This window comes from Rattus rattus, chromosome 8 (genome assembly GCF_011064425.1).
Source record: "Rattus rattus isolate New Zealand chromosome 8, Rrattus_CSIRO_v1, whole genome shotgun sequence".
Classification (NCBI taxonomy): Eukaryota; Metazoa; Chordata; class Mammalia; order Rodentia; family Muridae; genus Rattus; species Rattus rattus.
Window position 1 is genome coordinate 21,411,003 of NC_046161.1, and position 19,006 is coordinate 21,430,008.

The window sequence follows — 19,006 nt, forward strand, 5'->3', positions numbered from 1 at the left end:
CACAGAGAAGACCCCAGCTTGCCTTAGGTAGCCCTAAACAGCTTCACCTAACAAAAAGAGCTTGGTAGGAGCTCAGGTTCAGAAAAACAGCCCGGCTCACAGTGAGCCATTCCTACTGCCCGCCCAGCCCCCAAGTCCCGCCCTCGACCCCGCCCCACGAGGCCCACCAATGGTCCCGCCCCAAAGCGCTCACGTCCCGCCCCTACGTGCGGCGGGGAGGCGGGAGGAGGAGTTTGCGCGGAGGAGGCGTGGCTGTGCGGGCGGAGGCGCGGGCCGGCGCCGCGACCCGACTTCAGCTGTGACACCCACGGCGAAAGGCGGTGGTGGCGCGCGGCGCGCGGCTCAGGACGCGCTCCGCCGTCTCTCGCACCCGAGTTGGGCGCCGGGTTTTGCCTGGATCGACGCAGCTGCGACGCCGCTAGTCCTGGTGCAGCATCGGGGGCCGAATTTCGCCGCTGCCTCTGTCGTTTAGGAGCAATCCTGCCTGCCCCGGGAAAGCTGCACTGAAGAGTTTCCCCGGGAGAAAGAGCCGGGACGCGCGCGTAGAGCCACCGGGGACCGAGAGCAGACCCAGCAGAGCGGCGGAGAGGTGGGACGCGGGGATCGGAGATCCGGGGGGTTTAGATCCCTAAACCCTTGTTCAGTGTCTGCGGCCGCAGGCTCAGCCGAGTTACCAAGTTACAGTGCTTTGAGCGCAGTAGGGGCTTCTTCTTGACTGTCTGCAGGAGCCCCGTTGTGTGTGTGTGTGTATGGGGAGGGGGGTCCGAAATGAGGAGGTGGCCCCAGCGTTGAGGCTCAGGGGGGATAGCTCTGTTCCCCTTTTGGATCCAGTGTGATAAATAACCCGAGGAAACCCCACCAAGGTCAGCCTTTCTGGGTCCATGTTTTCAGAAGTTGACCTGACCCCCCTACGCGTTATGAACTTCCAACACTGCGAGGGTGCAAAGGGTTGATTGATTAATTTCAATCAATTTCCATGTCAATTTCTAGGGGGCCAAGCAAAAGGTAATTTTGAACACTAGTCATGGAAGATTTGATGTTCGTCTGCAGCAACTTCCTCGACCCATAAGTCCTGCGACCTCCTGTTCTTTTGTGCCTGTGAAGGCTCCCGGGTTCCTTCTCTATCCAGAATTGTTTTGTGGTGGTTGGCCATGGGGAGCACCCTGGGCTGCCATCGCTCCATCCCCAGAGACCCATCAGACCTGTCACATAGCCGCAAGTTCAGCGCTGCCTGCAACTTCAGCAACATCCTGGTGAATCAGGAACGACTAAATATCAACACTGCCACTGAGGAGGAACTGATGACCCTGCCTGGGGTGACACGTGCAGTGGCCCGAAGCATCGTGGAGTACCGAGAATATATCGGCGGCTTCAAGAAGGTGGAAGATCTAGCGCTTGTCAGTGGTGTGGGGGCCACTAAACTAGAACAGGTCAAGTTTGAGATCTGTGTGAGCAGCAAGGGTAACTCCGCACAGCACTCTCCCAGTTCCCTGAGGCGGGATCTGCTGGCTGAGCAGCAGCCCCATCACCTGGCCACCACTGTGCCCCTCACTCCACGAGTCAATATCAACACAGCCACCCTTGCTCAGCTCATGAGTGTCCGGGGCCTCAGCGAGAAGATGGCCGTCAGCATCGTGGACTACCGCCGCGAACATGGCCCTTTCCGAAGTGTTGAGGACTTGGTGAGGATGGATGGAATCAATGCAGCCTTCCTGGACAGAATACGACACCAGGTGTTCGCAGAGAGGTCCAGGCCCCCATCTACCCACACCAATGGGGGTCTTACCTTCACTGCCAAGCCTCACCCCAGTCCCACGTCTCTGAGCCTGCAGAGTGAGGACTTGGACCTGCCACCAGGGGGGCCCACGCAGATTATCTCTATGAGGCCCTCGGTGGAGGCCTTTGGAGGTATGAGGGATGGGCGACCTGTGTTTAGGTTGGCCACGTGGAACTTACAGGGCTGCTCTGTGGAGAAGGCCAATAACCCAGGGGTCCGAGAGGTGGTGTGCATGACGCTTCTGGAAAACAGGTGAGGGCTGCAACCGGGAAGGGTGCTGTGAGTGAGGATACAAATGAGTGGATCCTTTGTGGCAAGGGAGAGGAAAGAGTGCTTAACCCATGTTCCTGAGGTTCCAGAGCTGAATGCTGAGTGATGGTCCCCTGCTATGCAGAGGCTGTGTACTGTGGGTTCTGCTTTGCAGAAGGACTTTGGCTTATGGAACTTCACAGACTTTTAACTGCCTCAGGGACTGAGGCATATAGTCTTGCATATAAGAAAAACGAGGGTTTTTTTTTTTTTTTTTTTTTTTTTTGTCTTTCTTCAGAGTCATGCTTTCTCTGTAGCTTTGCCTGTCCTAGAACCAGGCTGGCTTTGAACTCAGGGATTCAGGGATCCACCTGCCCCTGCCTCCTGAGTGCTGGGGTTAAAGGCATGCACTACCACTGTCCTGATAAAATCCTGAGTTTTTTTTTAAAGGTTACGTTAGTGGGAGGGAAAGTCATGTTTTCCCATCAAATACGCCTATTTGTGTGGACAAAAAAAAATTTGCAAACTTACGCACTGTATTTGCCAGGGAGCTGTGAACAAAGCACGGAACACTGCTTTTCCTTGCTGAACCTGAACTTGGCTTTTAGCATGCTCCTCCTCCTGTCCCAGAGCTAGAAAAGGCCAGTTTGGGTGTGGATACTGGGCAGATGGTTCCTTTTGAACTAAAGGAGAAAAGCCTGGCAGGTCCGGCCAGTGGGAGAGGATGCTTCTAATCGTCACAGAATTACCGTCTGTAGGAACTAACTCCCCACACGGTAGAATAATACATCGTGGCCAGAACTCCTGCTATTTGTAACAGTGTACAGTGTCATTAGCTTCTCACTGTGTTGGAAATTCTCAGATCCTGATCTGCAGGGATCTGGGGCGCAGTCAGTGCTGGTGGTTTTTTGCTTGCCCTCCTTTGAGGAGGCCGATCTGCTTGGCGAGGTGGTTTCTTGGTGTCTGGAAGTGAGAAGTGAGCTCTCAGTGCGGAATCAGTGCATTGTGGCAGGTCATGGACAGATTAGTGAGGAGGAAAGCAGGTCACAACATTTTCTTGGCACCGTCCCATAGCACATTCTTATCTCCGAGGGGAGAGAGAGGGTTGCAGGAAGGATCAGGAACCAGAAGATCACTTGGTGCTCTACTCCCTGCTATGTTGTACTTACTGTCTGTCTGTCACCCCAACTCAGTCATTCTGCAAACTAATCTTGTTCACAGCCCTGGGAGACTCACATCAGGACCGGCTTGATAATGGTGCTCCTTCACAGCTGCTGGGGGACAGCGGCCAGCAGCATGATTGCCTGATTTCCAGCAGGGGTTTTCTTAAGACCCAGTGTAGTAAAGAGATGGGCGAGTCTGGATCTCAAGTCTCTCAGTAGGGTGGATAGCAGGGGCAGTCCTTCTCCATTCACTTCATCAGTGTGGCTCTGGACCAGTACCACCAGCCACTGCCTAAGAAGCTCTGGGTGCCAGCCAGGGATCACTCTACGTGTTTCTGGTGTGCTTTAGAGCTGAGAGGCGCGGTGCTGGTATTGGCATTCCTGGTGTGACTTTGCGTTGAGCTTTTCCGTTACTTTGCCCCCTCCTTTGACTGTTCTGGCCATCCCTGAATTTATTCGTTCCTATACCATTCAGTCTGGCCAGGAATTAAGGGCCTTAATACTTTCTAAGATATACGAATGAAGAGAGGGGACGATGGGAGGGTTGAGACTGGATATGGAGCTGGTTGTTCCCAGCTACTCAGAAGCTACTCAGGCAGCTGGCCTGGCTCTGAATCAACGATGGAGCCACAAGGGGCTGCCTAGAGAGGGGCAGTAACAATTCTTGTTCAGTGTGGAGTTTGTCCTGTTTTGTTCTTGGAAGACTATTGGAGTTGTGTCCCTGCTGGGTGAACTTCAGGCAAGTTCACCCAAACCCAGTGAAGTGTAGAGAGGGCGCTGGCAGTAAGCAGTGGGAAGGTGCCCTCTACCTCCATTAGGTTGTCACACTAGGCTACATATATGTCCCATGAGTCGGTGACTCCTTTGGTCTGATCACAATTCAGTCACTCTTCTGAGGAATCCTAGCACATGGTTAGTGTCTGGTAAAACCCAAGTAATAGGCTTAAGGCCTGATCCCTGCAAAGCTGGGGTGGGAACGTTTGTGGTTGTCCTGGGGCACCAGAAGCTGTCACTGAGTCCTTGAGGACAGGTGGCAGTGTCCATGCTCCGAGAGCTGTGTGTGTGTGTGCGCTCATAGTGATTCACAGAAGTTTCCCAACATCTCGGGGGTTCTCTTTGTTAACAGCAGGAAGCAGATCTAGTATGAGCAAGTGTGGCTGCTTGCAGCTTCCCGGGTGGTTCTTATTTTCCTACTGTAGATGTCCAGGGGAAGAGAGCTGGAGCTCGGGGCGTGCCGTTGTGTTTTCTGACAGCTTCCACATCCTTCCGTTCTTCCCCAGTCGCTCTAAAGTCGGGAATGTTTGCTTCTGTTAGAGATTCTCCATCTTTAGATGAGGAAAGAAGTGAAAGGAGTTAAACCTCTCGCCTCTGAAACAGCTCATGTGTGACTCCCGGGACAAGGACCGAGACCAGCTGACTTTATTTATACTGTGCTGCTGGCAAGCATGCTGTTTGCTTAGGCATAGCACCTGTGCACTGCTGTACCAAACCACGCTATACCAAACCAAAGGTATTTGCCAACTCCCATGCCAGTCACAGGCATTAAATCCATTATTAAGGCATTATAAAGCAAACCCTGGGCAGTTTTGTAGGAGGGAGTGGCTGTCTCGTAGCTTCTTTTCTGTGAGTTTTGCTCATCCAATATGCGCGTTTTCTTAGAGGAAAGGTACCCCTGTATGGGAATTAAAGTCTTTATTGCTCTCATATGCTGCTGACTTGATAGGTGGAGACACTTTGCATGCGAACTCTAAGGTAGGACCTCTTGGAGCTAGATAATTATAGTCACCAGGAACCTTCAGGGACACTGACGGTTTCATCAGATTCATTTGCCAAACCTTGGTCTGGGGCAATGTTCTTCCTCCTTCAGTATTTATGGGGCAGGAACGAAAGAGGCATGCTTCTGCTGAATATCCTGGGCAAAATTCTGGACAGTGTGAGCGATGACCCTCTGGTGTTTGTTTATTGCTGAGTAAGCATTCTCTCTTCCAGTGTCCCTTTGGTTTCTGACGATAAGTGCAGGGAGAGCTGATCGAGAATCTCCAAAAGAAATAAAAGAGATCCCACATCCTGGCTGCCTGCTTTCTTCATATTCTGTATCTGAAGGAAACTCTGGTGTCAAAGTAGTTAGCTTTTTAGAGGTTTTAATTGTATTTCTTTCTGAGTCTTCATTGGCAAATCACATGTCGATTATTAATGCCTGGCAACGTGTATAGTTCTGAAAAAAAAAAAAAAAAAAAAAAGGCTCCACCAACAGATTTTAGTCTGACAGACTTGATTAGTGGGATCAACATAGATAGAATTCATCTTGTCATTCCATTCATCCATTGAAAAATATGTATTGAATGCACACTTCCTGTGCACAAGTATAAACACAGCTCAGGGATCAGCTTGGATCACCTCCACGGACAGAATTAACTAAATGTCAGTCAGTTTGTGTAGCTCAGCATGGAAACAGTTTGGTTAACCCAGATTGTTTTTTTCTCCCCTAACTCACAGAAACTCATTTGTATTTTGTCCATATGAATAATCGGCTCATGTTGGGGAATTAAAGAGTAGGTAGATGAACCAAACATAATATCCAGGGGAGGAAAAAAAAATCACTCTGCAATCCTCTTAAAGTAGACGGGGTAACATCCCTTTTGATAGCTGTGGAAACAGAGGCTCAGAGGCTTGAGATAACACCCCATTGGCCTTCAGAAGTAAAGATGCTGGAGCGAGGATTTGAAGCTCTTCATTTGTCTGTTTTCAAAGCCAGGACTTGGTACGGATTTTACCAAGTTCAGTATGTCCTTCCATGTCCTGTTTCTGAACCTCACTGGCCCACCGTCTTGGGTTAAATAAGCGTCAGGGCCTTGTAAGAAGGGTGGCTTCACCCAAATCCCTGAAACTGTCTTAGCCTCCGAAGGCCCCCGTGCCTTTCCTGTTTTTGTTCCTCCAAAGGCTGGGGTGGCAGCCAGAGTGTGGAGCAAACTCAGAGGACGTCAAGGCCTCTCTGCTTGGCCCTAACTGTGAGTTTGAGACCTTGGGCTCCACTCCAAGGTGGAGTTCCGGTTTGCAGAGCCAAGGAATTCTGGGTCATTTCCAGACAGAAAGGTGGTCGGCACGAAGACTGTTGTGGCTTTGTAAGAGAAGGAGGGGGTGAGTAAAGAGAGGTCTTGGTGCGGGCATCCCTCCGAAAGGAAAGGGGCGATGTTTGTTTTTCAAAGAAGGTGAGTTTCTTTGGGGTCTAATGTCAAGGTCCTGTGGAGGTTTGATATTGTTGATTTTTTTCTGGATGATTAAACATTCAATCAGGCATTTCTTCTTCTCCCTCTGGGTAGCAGGCAATGCTGCTGCTTTGATGGAACTTCCCCTCTGGATAGGGAGATAAGCATGTCCTCACACAGGTACCTAATTACAGGTAGGTGCAAGAGTATGGAGAGGTGAGGCAAAGAGATGCTTGTTTAGATAAACGGAGGTCATAGAAGGTCTCCTCCGGGCGCTGGTGGATGGCAACGAGCCAGGCATGGGAAATCTGGGGGTAGAGGTAGACGCTGGTGAGATGAATTCCTGCTGAGTTGTGACTGCTGTGGCCTGAATGGATTGCGTTTTAGGAGTTGTAAAGAGGCTATTCTTGCTTGAGGTGTAGTGAGTGACTGTGGAGATGAAGTGGGTGGAAATGAAGGACCTACTTAGAGATAAGAATGAAGGTAGTTGTCTGTGTCAGGGATGATGGTGACTTGTTTGAAACGTCAAAATTCCTAGAAGACAGGCACAGAGGCATTTCAGAAATTTTGAGGACAACTGGCATGCTTCTGCTCTGTGTGAACATGCACACAACTCTCTGACCTCATCGCTCCTCCCTGTGCATGCTGTATTCTGGATGAGGAGTAGGGTTGTGGGTACCCATAGCTATATAGCCTGTTCTCTGCCCCAGAGTGGCATCTGATAGGGCCCTGTACTCTATTAGCACCAATGACACGTAGAACAGTCATGCTTAGGGATCGTAGGTAACTTTTCATAGGAAGATAATTTACCTTAGTTTGTTTCCTTGTTGACTGAGCACCTGCTCTGCTTCTTCCTCGATGAGGTCAGTGGTTTAGCGACCTGCCCTGTGTTGAGGAAACGGACAGTCTTGAGTGGAGATAGGAATCTGACAGGTAGTTAGCTACCAAGGCGAAGTGCACTGTGAGGGAGGAAGTGAGTATTTCTGAGAGGCAGAGAACACAGTGACTCGGTACCAGTCTGCTTGGTTCCACTGGGTATGTGGAAACCTCAGCCTAAGGGGAGAGTGAGGAACAACCTTGGGAACAAGTTCACTGGGAGGGAGGATGTCATTTGACAGAGAGCAATGTGGCAACAGCTGGGGCTATGAGTTAGTAGCTCCTCCATGATAAAGATGGAGGGCCAAACTGGACCATCTACTCAGGTTTCAAATGTATCATACTTAGAAACCCAGGTTTCTTCTCTAGAAATTACAAATAATTAACATGAGAACAACCGCCTTTATCTTTGACCTTGCACAGTGGCACACCTTTAATCCCAGCAGGGGATCTATAGGTAGGTGAACCACTTTGAGCGCAAGACCAGCCTGGTTTACATTAGCAAGTTCCAGGAGAGCCAGACCTACATAGAGAGACAAACAAACAAACAAACACAAAAAACAAATGTCTTAGTCCATAATTCCTTAATAATCTTTGCTATAGTAGCAAATAAAATGACGTATTTCACTAAAATACCATTTGCTCATCACTGATACCTGGTCTGTGTGCTATAGAGGAAGCAAGGTGGGATCCCATCTTGGTAATCCTTCCCGTCAGAGCATTAAGGAGCTGCTACAGAAATGTGGGGTGAAAGCCTCCTGGCCTTACTCCATGTGATTGCACACAGACCTTATTCTGGGTCGCAGTTATTTATTGTAGTGTTGTAATTGAGAGCTGATACACACGCAGATCTTGGTGGCTAGGAGTCTTTGGAGGGTATCTGGGGGTAAACATGTCAATAAAAGAAGTCCGGAGTCCTTCCGAAGTCCCATATAGAGAAACCCTGTGTGTTTCTTTTTTCTTTTTTCTGGCCATAGTACTCTAACTGATGTTGATTTGTGCTTATTCCCGACCAGCCCTTGTTTCTTGAAGATTCTATTTTGGGCAAGCCATTACCTGATTAAGCTGTTAGGCCTGGCCTTTGATTGAGAGGGCTGCTGTAAGGTCCTGAAATGGAGCGCTTTACCAGGGGAATGCTGTCCTGCCTGCCTGTGTCTTCTACGTTCTGCTCTTGTAGGGATCTGCGAGCTTCTTTGCTGATTGAACTCTGGAGTACATTAGTACTTTCTCAATTCAGGCTAAAAGCATGGAATCTAAGAGGGAGGGTTTAAGGTAGATTGTGGTTTTTTTTTTAAATATTGATTTAATAACTGGTTCAAAGAAAACCTCTCCTAAAGCTTCTTGAGCAAATTCAGTCTGATTTGCATTTTTAAAAACCCCCTTTAAAGAAATTAAGTGTTTTTTTTTTTTTTAAAATAAAATAAGCAGCTTCATCATGGGTGGTGTCCTGCGTGGGTATCGTGCATGTTAACAGTCACTGCCTGCCATTATTCTTTTGTCTTCCCACTGCTGTCTCCATGTCTCTCCCCAGACAGTGCCTTTCTCCAGGGCCACATCTCTAACAGCAATCTGGAGTCCACATTTGAGAGGAAACATGCCATGTTGGTCTTCGTGAGTTGGCTTATGTCTTTTGACCCGATGGTCTCCAGTTCCATCCGTAGTTTTGTCCTGCAAATGACACAATTGTTATTTTACGTTGAAGAAAAAGTAAGACAGTGGTCTGTGGTCTGAAAGCCCCCCTCCCGTGATTGGCTTTGCGGGCCTGAAACTGTGGACTCTGTTTCCTCTTTTCATTTCTCAGAAGGAGCCTTCACAGCTGCCAGTCCTGGTGTCCCCCCCACCATTTGTTGGGTTAACACTGTGGTCTCCAATCTTAAGCTGTAAAATCTCGCTCTAAGCAGCAAACTCTTCCGTGCCTGTCTCCCCACAGGGCCTGGAGCTTTATTGGTAGCAGTATGTATGCTGAGAACAAAAACTCATAAGTAACACTGGACTGGCTGGGGCTGGGCGTGAGCCCAGCCTGTATCACCTGTGGCTGTCATCTTTGTCTCTGTCTAATGGATGGCAAAGGGATGGCCCGGGGAAGCCTAGACCTCTGCCACGGTCACATGGCTTTTAGTCATGGGGTCTGAATTACAGTCGCAGCAGTTAGTGTCTAAGTTTGATGAGGAGGAAGTACCTGTCGGTTCAGTAATCCTCGTTGGTCTGCCTCTGGAGTACCCGCTGCTCTGCTGCTCTGTCTGCTCGGAGTTCTTTCAGCGTGTGGAGACACAGCAGTGCCATTCCTGCAGTGCATGTGCATGCATTCGTGCGTTTGCTCTGGCCTTTGCTTCTTCACAAGGACATTCGCAAAGCCGCCCGGGTGTAAGATACCGCGTATTTTCTTTTATGACTTTTGAGTCTTTTGTATTTATCCTGCCCACACCTCTTTTTGGATAGCAGTTTCTGACATAATTTGTTTCCACAGCATCTTTCCAAACATTCGTCTCTATTTTCTGAGAAACAACTTCTCTTTCCGTTCACGCTTCTTATTCGTGAATCGGTGTCACGTTTTAGGGATAGTAGCAGTGCGTGCAACCAGCATTAACGGTCGAGGGGTAAAGTTGGCCCCTGGCAAGCACAGGATGCCCATAGGCATGGCTACTCCACTCAGGAGTGTTCAGTGTCCTATGGGCCTGCCAAGTGTGCATTAACAGAGGAGCGGGGCAGTCTGCTGGGTCTCTTGAATGGAAGTGGCTGAAAAAAGAAAAACAACTCACTTTTGTGTGTAAAATCACTAGTATGTGTTCGATGAATCTCAAAATGCACCAGCCAGGTATAGGGGCACATGCCCGTCGTGCCAGTGTTTGGAAGGCAGAGCCAAGGGAAGCGTGAGTTTGAGGTTAGCCTGAGCTACAGCCCCATCCCAAGCAAAACAAAATAAAATCCCAGTCAAATAAAGAACAAAACAAACTAAACCTTGGTAGCCGTGCCCAAGTTATAGTCTATAGAGTGCTACAGGGCATGGCGTTTGCTGACTCCTAGCAGTAGCCGAAAGTGTCAGCCGCTCATCAAAGGCTGACTCAAAAGATGTGGCTACTTATAAACCACAGGGCCATTGCTCCAGTGTATTAGTTCTCCCTAAATTCCTCATTTTGGCTCCCCGAAAGGTAAGTGGCAATGGACTTTCATTTTTGCTTTTATTTTTCTTTGACTCAGGACACGAATTACTTAACAGACTTTAAAACAGTGGTTCTCAACCTGGGGGTCGTCCATCAGACATCTTGCGTATTAGATATTTACATTACGATTCGTCACAGTAGCGAAATTACAGTTGTGAAGTAGCAATGAAGTCATTTTATGGTTGGGGGAATCTAGTAAAGGGTCACAGTATCAAGAAGATTGAGAGCCACTGTTGTAGGATTTCCTGCTGATGTAGCCTGTGAATTACCCTGAGTTGGGATAAGTTTTTGAGAAAGAAGGCTGTCTTTGACGCCTTGCAAAGCATTTTCCTAAGTTTTAAGGTTTGCACAGTCTCTTTAAATTGTTCTGAGTTGAATTTTAAGGTTTATTTATTTTTTTACTATTTTTTATGTAGAATATGTGTGAGATCTCCCAGTGGCTGAGGGGAGCATTTCAGCGGATATGAACTGCACTGAACACAGTCAGACAGCACGCAAAATGGCGATGATCTTGAATTATGGTAGTCTTGATGATTCTACATTTAATAATAAAAATATAAGCCGTTGTCAGATAACTGCTAATTTTGACATAGAAGCAAAAGTTGTTTTATCTAAGTCCAGGGTAAACTTAATTTGAAGAACATTTAAGATGATGGATCAAAGTGCTGCTTATCTATGAAAATGAAGAATTTATTGACATGAGCCATGACAGAAGTAACCTGGAGGATGAATGGTAGGCAAGATTTCAAAACTATCTGTTAGCCCTGATCTTGGATATAGTATTTATTTATTTGTTTATTTATTTATTTAGTCTTGAAACAGGGTGCTTAATGTGTAGCCCTGGCTGTTCTAGAACTCTCTATTTAGACCTGGCCTCAAATTTAGAGATCGCCCTGCTTCTGTCTTCTGAATGCTAGAATTAAAGGCATGCACCAGCAGACCCAGCTCAGATACAGTATTTGTGTTCATTAAAATCACGGTTAGGCCAGGAGGGTGGTGCAGTATGGAGTCTGAGGCAGGCTTGTGTCAAGGAATTCTGAGCTCCAAGCTGAGACCCTGTAGTATCTTAAGGCCAGCCTTTCTCTAATAGTAAAAATCAAAGCACAAAGAGAAGGAAAGAAAGGAGGAGGGCCAAAGGGTGTCTGGGTGATATTTTTATTGGTCAATTCTTTTGGTGGGTGTTGTATACTTAAATGTATGCATTTCTTCTAAATTGCAGAAGTCCCTTCTATTCTGAAGTTTTACTAACTAGTAAGGACAGTGACCCCTATTTTCTGCGACGTACTTGGAATTCAGAGGAGGAGGGACACTCATTTCTGTAGACAGGGTGCGTATTAGTCAAGAAGGTTGCCTTGATAAAGTTCTGTGGACCCAGTAGCCCAAACAACTGGAATTCATTGTCTCACTGCCGGGGCAAGAGACCACTACGTGTGATTTAGCAGTGTTCTTTGTTTTGTGTTCCCCCGAGGCTCTGTCTCTGCCAAATAGCTAACTGGCCTTCATCTCCCGTTGTTTTTGCACGGCCCTTCTACCTATCCGAATCCAAATTTTGTCTGCTTGTGAGGACACTAGTCGTTTTGGACGAGGAGATAGTTCATTTTGTAGATTCTGACTTACTGTGAGTTGGGGTTTAGCTGGTGAAGTTTGAGAGGCCACCATCATTCAGTGTATAAGAAGATAATTTAGGGAGAATTGACTGATGTGTCTTTGGGCCATTTGTGAGGAAGATATGTCTCTGAATACTTTCAAAGTGTTCAGTGCACAGATTAAAGCTGACATCCAGTTCCTGGGGTGACATTGGGGTGACAGCGTTCTTATGAGCCACAGTAGGTCTGACCTAGCTTTTTGGGAGCCAGGGTTAGTTTCCCCTGCACTGCCCTTCAGAAGTGCCAGTCTAGGCATCCTGCTGGAACAAACTGCATTGCCCTGAAGCCCTGTGGTCCAGCTCCACTCCCAGACAGCATCCTTCAGTCTGCCAACTTGGTGCTTGCCCTTAGCCCCAGATAATATTGATGCTTGAGTTTGCCAGGACCTAGACACTAACTTCAGGTAGGGATTTAGTGTCTGTCTGCTATTTGGAACTCTGTGTCCCTTAGACCTGCAGTGAGAAGGTGAGTCCAGAGTGCCTGTCAGAGAGCCAACGCAAGCCAAGCTTTCTCTGACTTTTGTTATTGTGTCCAGTTATGGGCTCGCATCCAGATCTCCCAGTCCTTAGCAGGTCCCGCACTGCAATTGCATGTAGATGCCATCCACCCTTCCAGACTGAGGGTTTTTTACAAGGGTAGGAGCTGGGTTCTGAATCGTAGTTTTGGCCCAGCAGCACTAAGAAATTCATGACAAGAATATGTTGGTCACATTTATTATTTAATTTGGTTCAAGAGCCACTGTAAGCATTTTATATTCAGTCTCTGACTTCATTCTCATACCAGCAAGTGGCTACAGTATGTCTACCAGACGCATGAGGACGGTGCTTGAAGAATGCAAGCAAGTTTGCAGGAAGTCCCTCAGCTGGTGAGAAGGGATCAGGCCCTGTCTCCTTTAAGTAGGAGAGAATCTGAAAATGTGGAGAGACCACATCAGGCCCAGGATGGGACACTTCTATACCTAGAGAGGCTGGAGAGACAGCATGAGTTGTGGGAAGAGGGAGCTCAAGGTGGTTGTCAATCAGTTGGTATGTGGGGAAGTCACCCAGTCTGTCCCAGGGAGGCCAGCAATGCTGGGCTGTGTGGCGGCTGGGTTTGCTTTTGGAATTGAAATAAAATTTCCACGTCATACAGCTCATGGCAGTAAACTGACAGTAGTTTTTATTATATTCACGGTATTTTACTATAGTCACAGGTGAGGGTTGTGTAGCTGTCACCCATGTAATTCCAGAACATGGAACATAAACATGGAACAGTTCATAATGGAACTCCATAAGTATTAGCTGTCACTTCCGGTGCCCGTCCTTTCTTCTGGACACTTGGCTGTTTGAACTGGACTCCTTGCCCTTCCCATGTTTCAAGGTTCACCTTTGTTGCAATGTGTTAGAATTCCATTTTTTTTTTTCCCTTGAGAGCTGAGTAATCTTTCACTATCTTGATGGAAACTAGTTTTTTTTTTTTTTTTAACCTTTAGGCTCTGATGAATAATATTGGTTTGAACATAGATGAAGACATTTTTATATGGAAGGTGTTGTCATTGCTCTACACCATATCCAGAGAGTCATGTTGTTGGTTCATAGTTAATTCTATGTTTAACATTTTGAAGAACCACCAGGCTGTTTTCTTGAGCAGCTGAATCACTTTCCATTTCTGTCAGCAGTACACGAGGGCTCATGGTTTCCAAATGCCTGTCAACACTTATTATTGTCTTTTGATTTTTGACCATAGCCATCCTATTGGGCGTGGAACAGTGTTATCAGGGTTTGAATTTCATTTCTCCACTACCCAGGGATGCTTAGCGTCTTCCCGTGTGTTACTGGCTGTTTACTTCTCTTTGGAGAAATATCTAGATGGAAGCCTGGGCTTAGGTTATCTTCAAAGTCATTGCTAAGCTGAGGAACACAGAGATGGTTGCTGACTGCTTCTTTTCCCCTCTTTCTTGCCAGTTAGTCACAGAGTCATTGTACCAAGACACAAACTGGGAAATTTCTCTGTAATAGGAGAAAGTTCTCGACATCCTACCCGAAGGAAACTCCATCTGGGAAGACCTTGGCACCTTCCACTTGGCATGTTCCATGATTCTGGCAGAAGCAGTGTGTCTGAGCAGTCCTTTTAGGAGAGTCCTTCAGAGGTACTGAGTGTCCTCCAACTTCACATTTAAGTTATGTGTTTTGGATGGAAGTTTGAGCACTCATCTGGAGCCAAGGTTTGCAGTGAGAGGTAAACACTGGGGATCTCACTTCAGTGCCTGCAGTCCACAGGCCCCTCAGGCCGGAGAAGTGCCTTGAAGGAACACCTGCTGGAGGATGCTGGCCAAGCCATCACACACAGATGAAATTACATGCAGCATGTTTATTTCCTGATCCCTCTGAGCCAGAGCCGTGATACACTGAGTCATACCCTTCACTTCAAGGGACCCTGCAAGGTTTCACTTCCCTTTGCTTTTGTGTTCAACATGACATTTCTCTTGTCATGCACCTCCTATCCGCTTGCAGGGTAAAGAGATACTTAAATGCACTTAGACATACTGGTGGGAATTATGAAACTGTTAATTCACAAAAGAACCTGCTGAGTTCTGAAGATTTCCAGCTAGCGGCTGCTTCTGAAGGCCTTGTCCTCAGGAGCAGTTCCCTCACTCTCTCCTTCTACCACGTGTACGCAGCCCCCACTCCCATTGTCCCTGGTGGTCTGTCGTTGTGTTTAGTTGTCTTGTTACCACGGTGATCTCTCTAATGTATATCCTTTCTGTATTAGCCTGTCTCCTATAGTAGTAACAGGACACCTTAAACTAGGCGATTTATCTGAGTACAAATCTGTTTTGTTCATGGCTCTAGAGGCCGGGAGGTGCCCAAGAACAGAGTTCCAGCAGCTAGTGAGAACCGAGGGGGCTGCGTCGTCCCTGTGGTGGATGGTGGAACATTGAAAGGCAAGATACTGGAGAGGGCCAAGCTTGCTTTTGAAGAGACGGCTCAAGGGTTAGGAGTATGTATTTTCAGATCTGTGCTAAGCTGGGGGAAAAAAAAGATGATGTTTTCCTTCCTTTCTTTCTTGCTGCTTAGTCATGGGGTCACTGCACCTGGACACAGTTTGGAATACTGTCTTTGTGGCAGGAAGAAGTGCTCAACGTCGTACCAAATCCATCTTCCGTCTGAGAAAATCTTGGGGACCCGAGTTCAGTTCCTCCTACTCACATCAGATGGCTCATAATCACCTGTAACTGGAGCCCTAGCGGTTTCAACAACTAACACAATCACACATATACATAATTTCAAAACAAAACAAAACCCGCTCTTCGGATAACCAATGCGCTCCCCCAGCAAGGGGCAGTCCACTGTGGGGACAAAGCTTTCTGTTCTAACCACCTGTAATTTGACCCAATACCTTTCACTAAGAGTGGTGTATGACCTTGGGGGAACATGTCCAAACCAGACCATTTTATTTGTAATTCAAGACCAGTTTTCTAAAGGCCTCCTCATTGGAAACAAAGGCCAGTTGATCAGAACTCAGAAGTCCTCTCACACAGTTGGAGGCCTCAGTTGTGACTAGTTACGATTTTTCTCCTTTGCTACTCTCATTCTCTATTGTTAATTTTACCATTCCTCATGCTTTACATGTTTAAAAAGTTCTGATTTTAATTCTGTGTATTTGTGGGCAGTGTATGTACTCGCTGGTGTAGGTGTGTGCACACATGTGCTTGTGGAAGCCAGACATGGATACTGGAATCTTTCTGTGGTTGCTCTCTCCCTGTGTCTATTCAGACAAGATCTGTTCAGACATAAACTGAAACTCACTGGCTCCGCTAGGCTAGTTGCCCAGTGATCTTCAGGGGTTCGCCTGTCTCTGCTTTCTCCTCCCAATATCGTGGCTATAGGTGTGTACCAGCAGGCTCAGCCTTTTACAAGGGTGCTGTGGGTTTGAACTCGTGTTTGCCTGCCAGGAATTTTTTCGGCTGAGCTGTCTTTCCAGCCTCTCATGCTTTTATCTTTAGGAAATAAATTATTGTCTATACTCTAAACCTTAGATTTTTCCGAGTATATTTTTGTATAAGTAGATACACAGATACTAATGGACCTAGCAGAAAACCCAAAACATACGCTACTGCTGGCATACAAGCAGACAGACCCCAAATAATGAGACTAAATTACAAATACTTGAATTTTAACCCGATTTTATTTGCACAAAATAAATCGAGCAGTGAGTCAGACTTCATCACAGGTCGAGCTTGAGGTCAGCAACCTCCAAATTATCTTTCATGGTTCAAATAGGATCAATTAATGGAGTCTTACTTTTATAAGCCTGTTTTACATCTCATGTGTCCCTAGGTTTGTATATATCTGACCACAGACAGAAGTTTGTATATTTCTCCACCCACAGAGTGTCTGGCTGTGTGACGGCTATAAATATATCCATCTTTAAAAATAGATCTTTATCTTTAGTGCTAATTACATCTCGGCTTCCTTCACGTTGTCAGGGAGTAAGAGTACTTGGGAGAACCCGTGCGCAATTGGCAGGATACTGCCTTCTGACTAATTGTTTGCAAGTTCTCTCTCCTGCAGCTCGTTATAGACAAGCCCAATGGCACTATTGGTGATTTACTATCAGCGACAGATGGACACAGGGACTCTTTCTTGCTGTCCAGTGGCCTGGTGGCTGCTGGAGCTGGAGCCATGAACCTTGACCTTATTTTTATTTTTCATGGTTCAAGGCCAGACTGTACAGCACCAGTTCTCCTTGTTTGTATTTGTGGAGCACTTCATTATCTGTATGAAACTTTCAAAGTCATAGGAAAGATGCTTGGGCTCACGCTCTTGAGGTCTTGGTGCCGTTTACCATTGTGCTGGTCTTTGTATTCCTTCAGAACATGAGAAATCACCTTCCCAATGAGACTTGATGGTCAGCAGTGCTCACTACCCTCTGATGAAGCTGTCAGTGGAACCACTTTTGCCTGGCATAGCGTGCCCCTGCTGGCCTCACATTGAGGGACAGTGGTACCTATTCAAAAGCATAGGGGATAAGAAGAGCTCCTTCTGGCTGTGGGGACCGTTGACTCAGGATCTCGATCTTGGACAGATTGCACAGATATTGTGGCTGGTGGTAGGGAGCGATCATGCCCAGGGCTGCTAACTGTAGAACTGCTCAAAGAGGCTACAGTGGTGCCACTGCCTCTTCCGACCAGCCAATGCTGTTTCCTGTTTCTTGAAGCTACTACTCTTGGTGGATGTGCCCTGACCCTCAGGCCCAGGGCAATGCATCTGTTTGTTTACAGGTATTAGGGACAGAACCCCAGGGTCTTGCTTGTGCCAGGCAAGCACTCTACCACAGAGCTGTATTCCAGATCCTGGACAGTGCTTTTAAAATGCTTTTTAGTCAAGGACAACTTTCCTTAAATGAAATCTTCTGTGGCAGCAGGTTTCACCCTGTGGGTTGAGGCAGGCCCCTCTGGGGATCAAATGGTCCTTTTACAGGGGTCACATATCAGATATCATGCATATCCGATATTTATATTACAAGTCATAACAGTAGCAAAGTTATAGTTGTGAAGTAGCAACAAAAATAATTTTATGGTTGGGGGGGGTCACAATATGAGGAATCGTTTTAACGAGTCGCAGCATTAGGAAGGTTGAGAACCAGGGTCTTATAGACAAGCACAACACACCACTCTGGTAAAAGATGAGCTGCTCTGGGCTAGGGCTTGTGGGGGCTGGGAGGTACACTGTGCAAAGGAGCATGGACAAAATCCTGTGTGGCTCAATGTCAGTCTGTCTCCCCGCTCGTGTTTCTAGGCTCTGTTTGCTGCCAACAACCCATAGATGATCATGGGACTGTTTGCTGCTGGTTCATCAGTTTGTTTTCAGGGCCTTCTGAGTGCTATTAATGTCCTCCGCACTGGCCTTTGTAGGATGATCACTTTCCCAAGCATAAACGCTTGTTGGCTTTCTCGGCGCAGACCCTGAGCAGGTGGGGCCACCTGCACCAGAGGTTACTGCCTTCTTCAAAATACAGTTCCATTTTTAAGGTTTGCTTTTTTCCTTAAACAAATACTACTAATAATGAACCAATCGGTAGGGGCTACATTGGCCCCAGCAGGCAGTGCATTTATGGAGGCTCTCTTGGCCTGAGTTCTATCAGCTTTGATTGTTTAAAAATTATACTTTTCATATTGAGGTGATGGGAGAATCACAGACTATTGGTATTTTTAGGAAGCTCATTGTTTGTGGTGGAACTGGCTTGTGTTTTATATGCTATTTAGTGAATCCTTGCTTTCTATTCACTAGATACTACAAGGGCCTGCCTTCTCTACGTGTGAAAACCAAAGGCTCTCTAGAAATCTCCAAATGAATGTTTCCTAGGGCAGAACAGGCCCATGCCTGTGCTTTAGAAGCACTTTAAAGTCATAAGGAGTGGCAAAGGGACTCTACCATTGCTGGAATGCTTTTCCCTGGCTAGAGGGAAAGTTAAGGCAGTCAACAGGCAAGGAGAGACCCAGGGCAGAGCTTATGGGACCTCAACTGAACAGGGGAGGAGGTGTCAGAGGAGACATACTGAAAAGAGGTGACTGCTGTATCACTGTGACATTGAAGGGAACATGTGGGCAGCCTCTTACAGGGAGATCTGGGAAGCAATGGCAGTGGGTTCCTGTGTTTTTGAGACGTAGGTTTGTGACAAAGACCAGACAGGATGATGAGGAAAGTCCCAGAGTACCGTCAGCTATCCCTGCCCCTTGTTGGTACTTACTGAGTAGAGGAGGCACTAAGAACTACTGGTCTACCTCGCTGACGATGGGGCTGGGCTTGAGTAAGAATGTGAGAGGCAGGGAAACTATGCAAAGGCCTGAGGGGGAAAAGCCTCCTAGGAAAAGTGATGCAAGGCCTTCCAGATTTTGTGGGAGGGGGTGTAAAATCACTTGGAAGATAGCGGGAATTTGAGGAAA

At 47.1% G+C, this 19,006-nt stretch overlaps 1 protein-coding gene across 1 annotated transcript in view; it reads left to right on the top strand.

The window, feature by feature from the left end:
- The first annotated feature begins 1,042 nt into the window (after positions 1-1,042).
- Eepd1 (endonuclease/exonuclease/phosphatase family domain containing 1) overlaps positions 1,043-19,006 on the top strand; it is a 101,036-nt gene continuing 83,072 nt past the window's right edge. Inside the window, exon 1 of the mRNA XM_032909373.1 lies at positions 1,043-2,029. Coding sequence (XP_032765264.1) covers positions 1,152-2,029 — 878 coding nt within the window. The 5' untranslated portion in view covers positions 1,043-1,151. The remainder of the gene's footprint in view (positions 2,030-19,006) is intronic.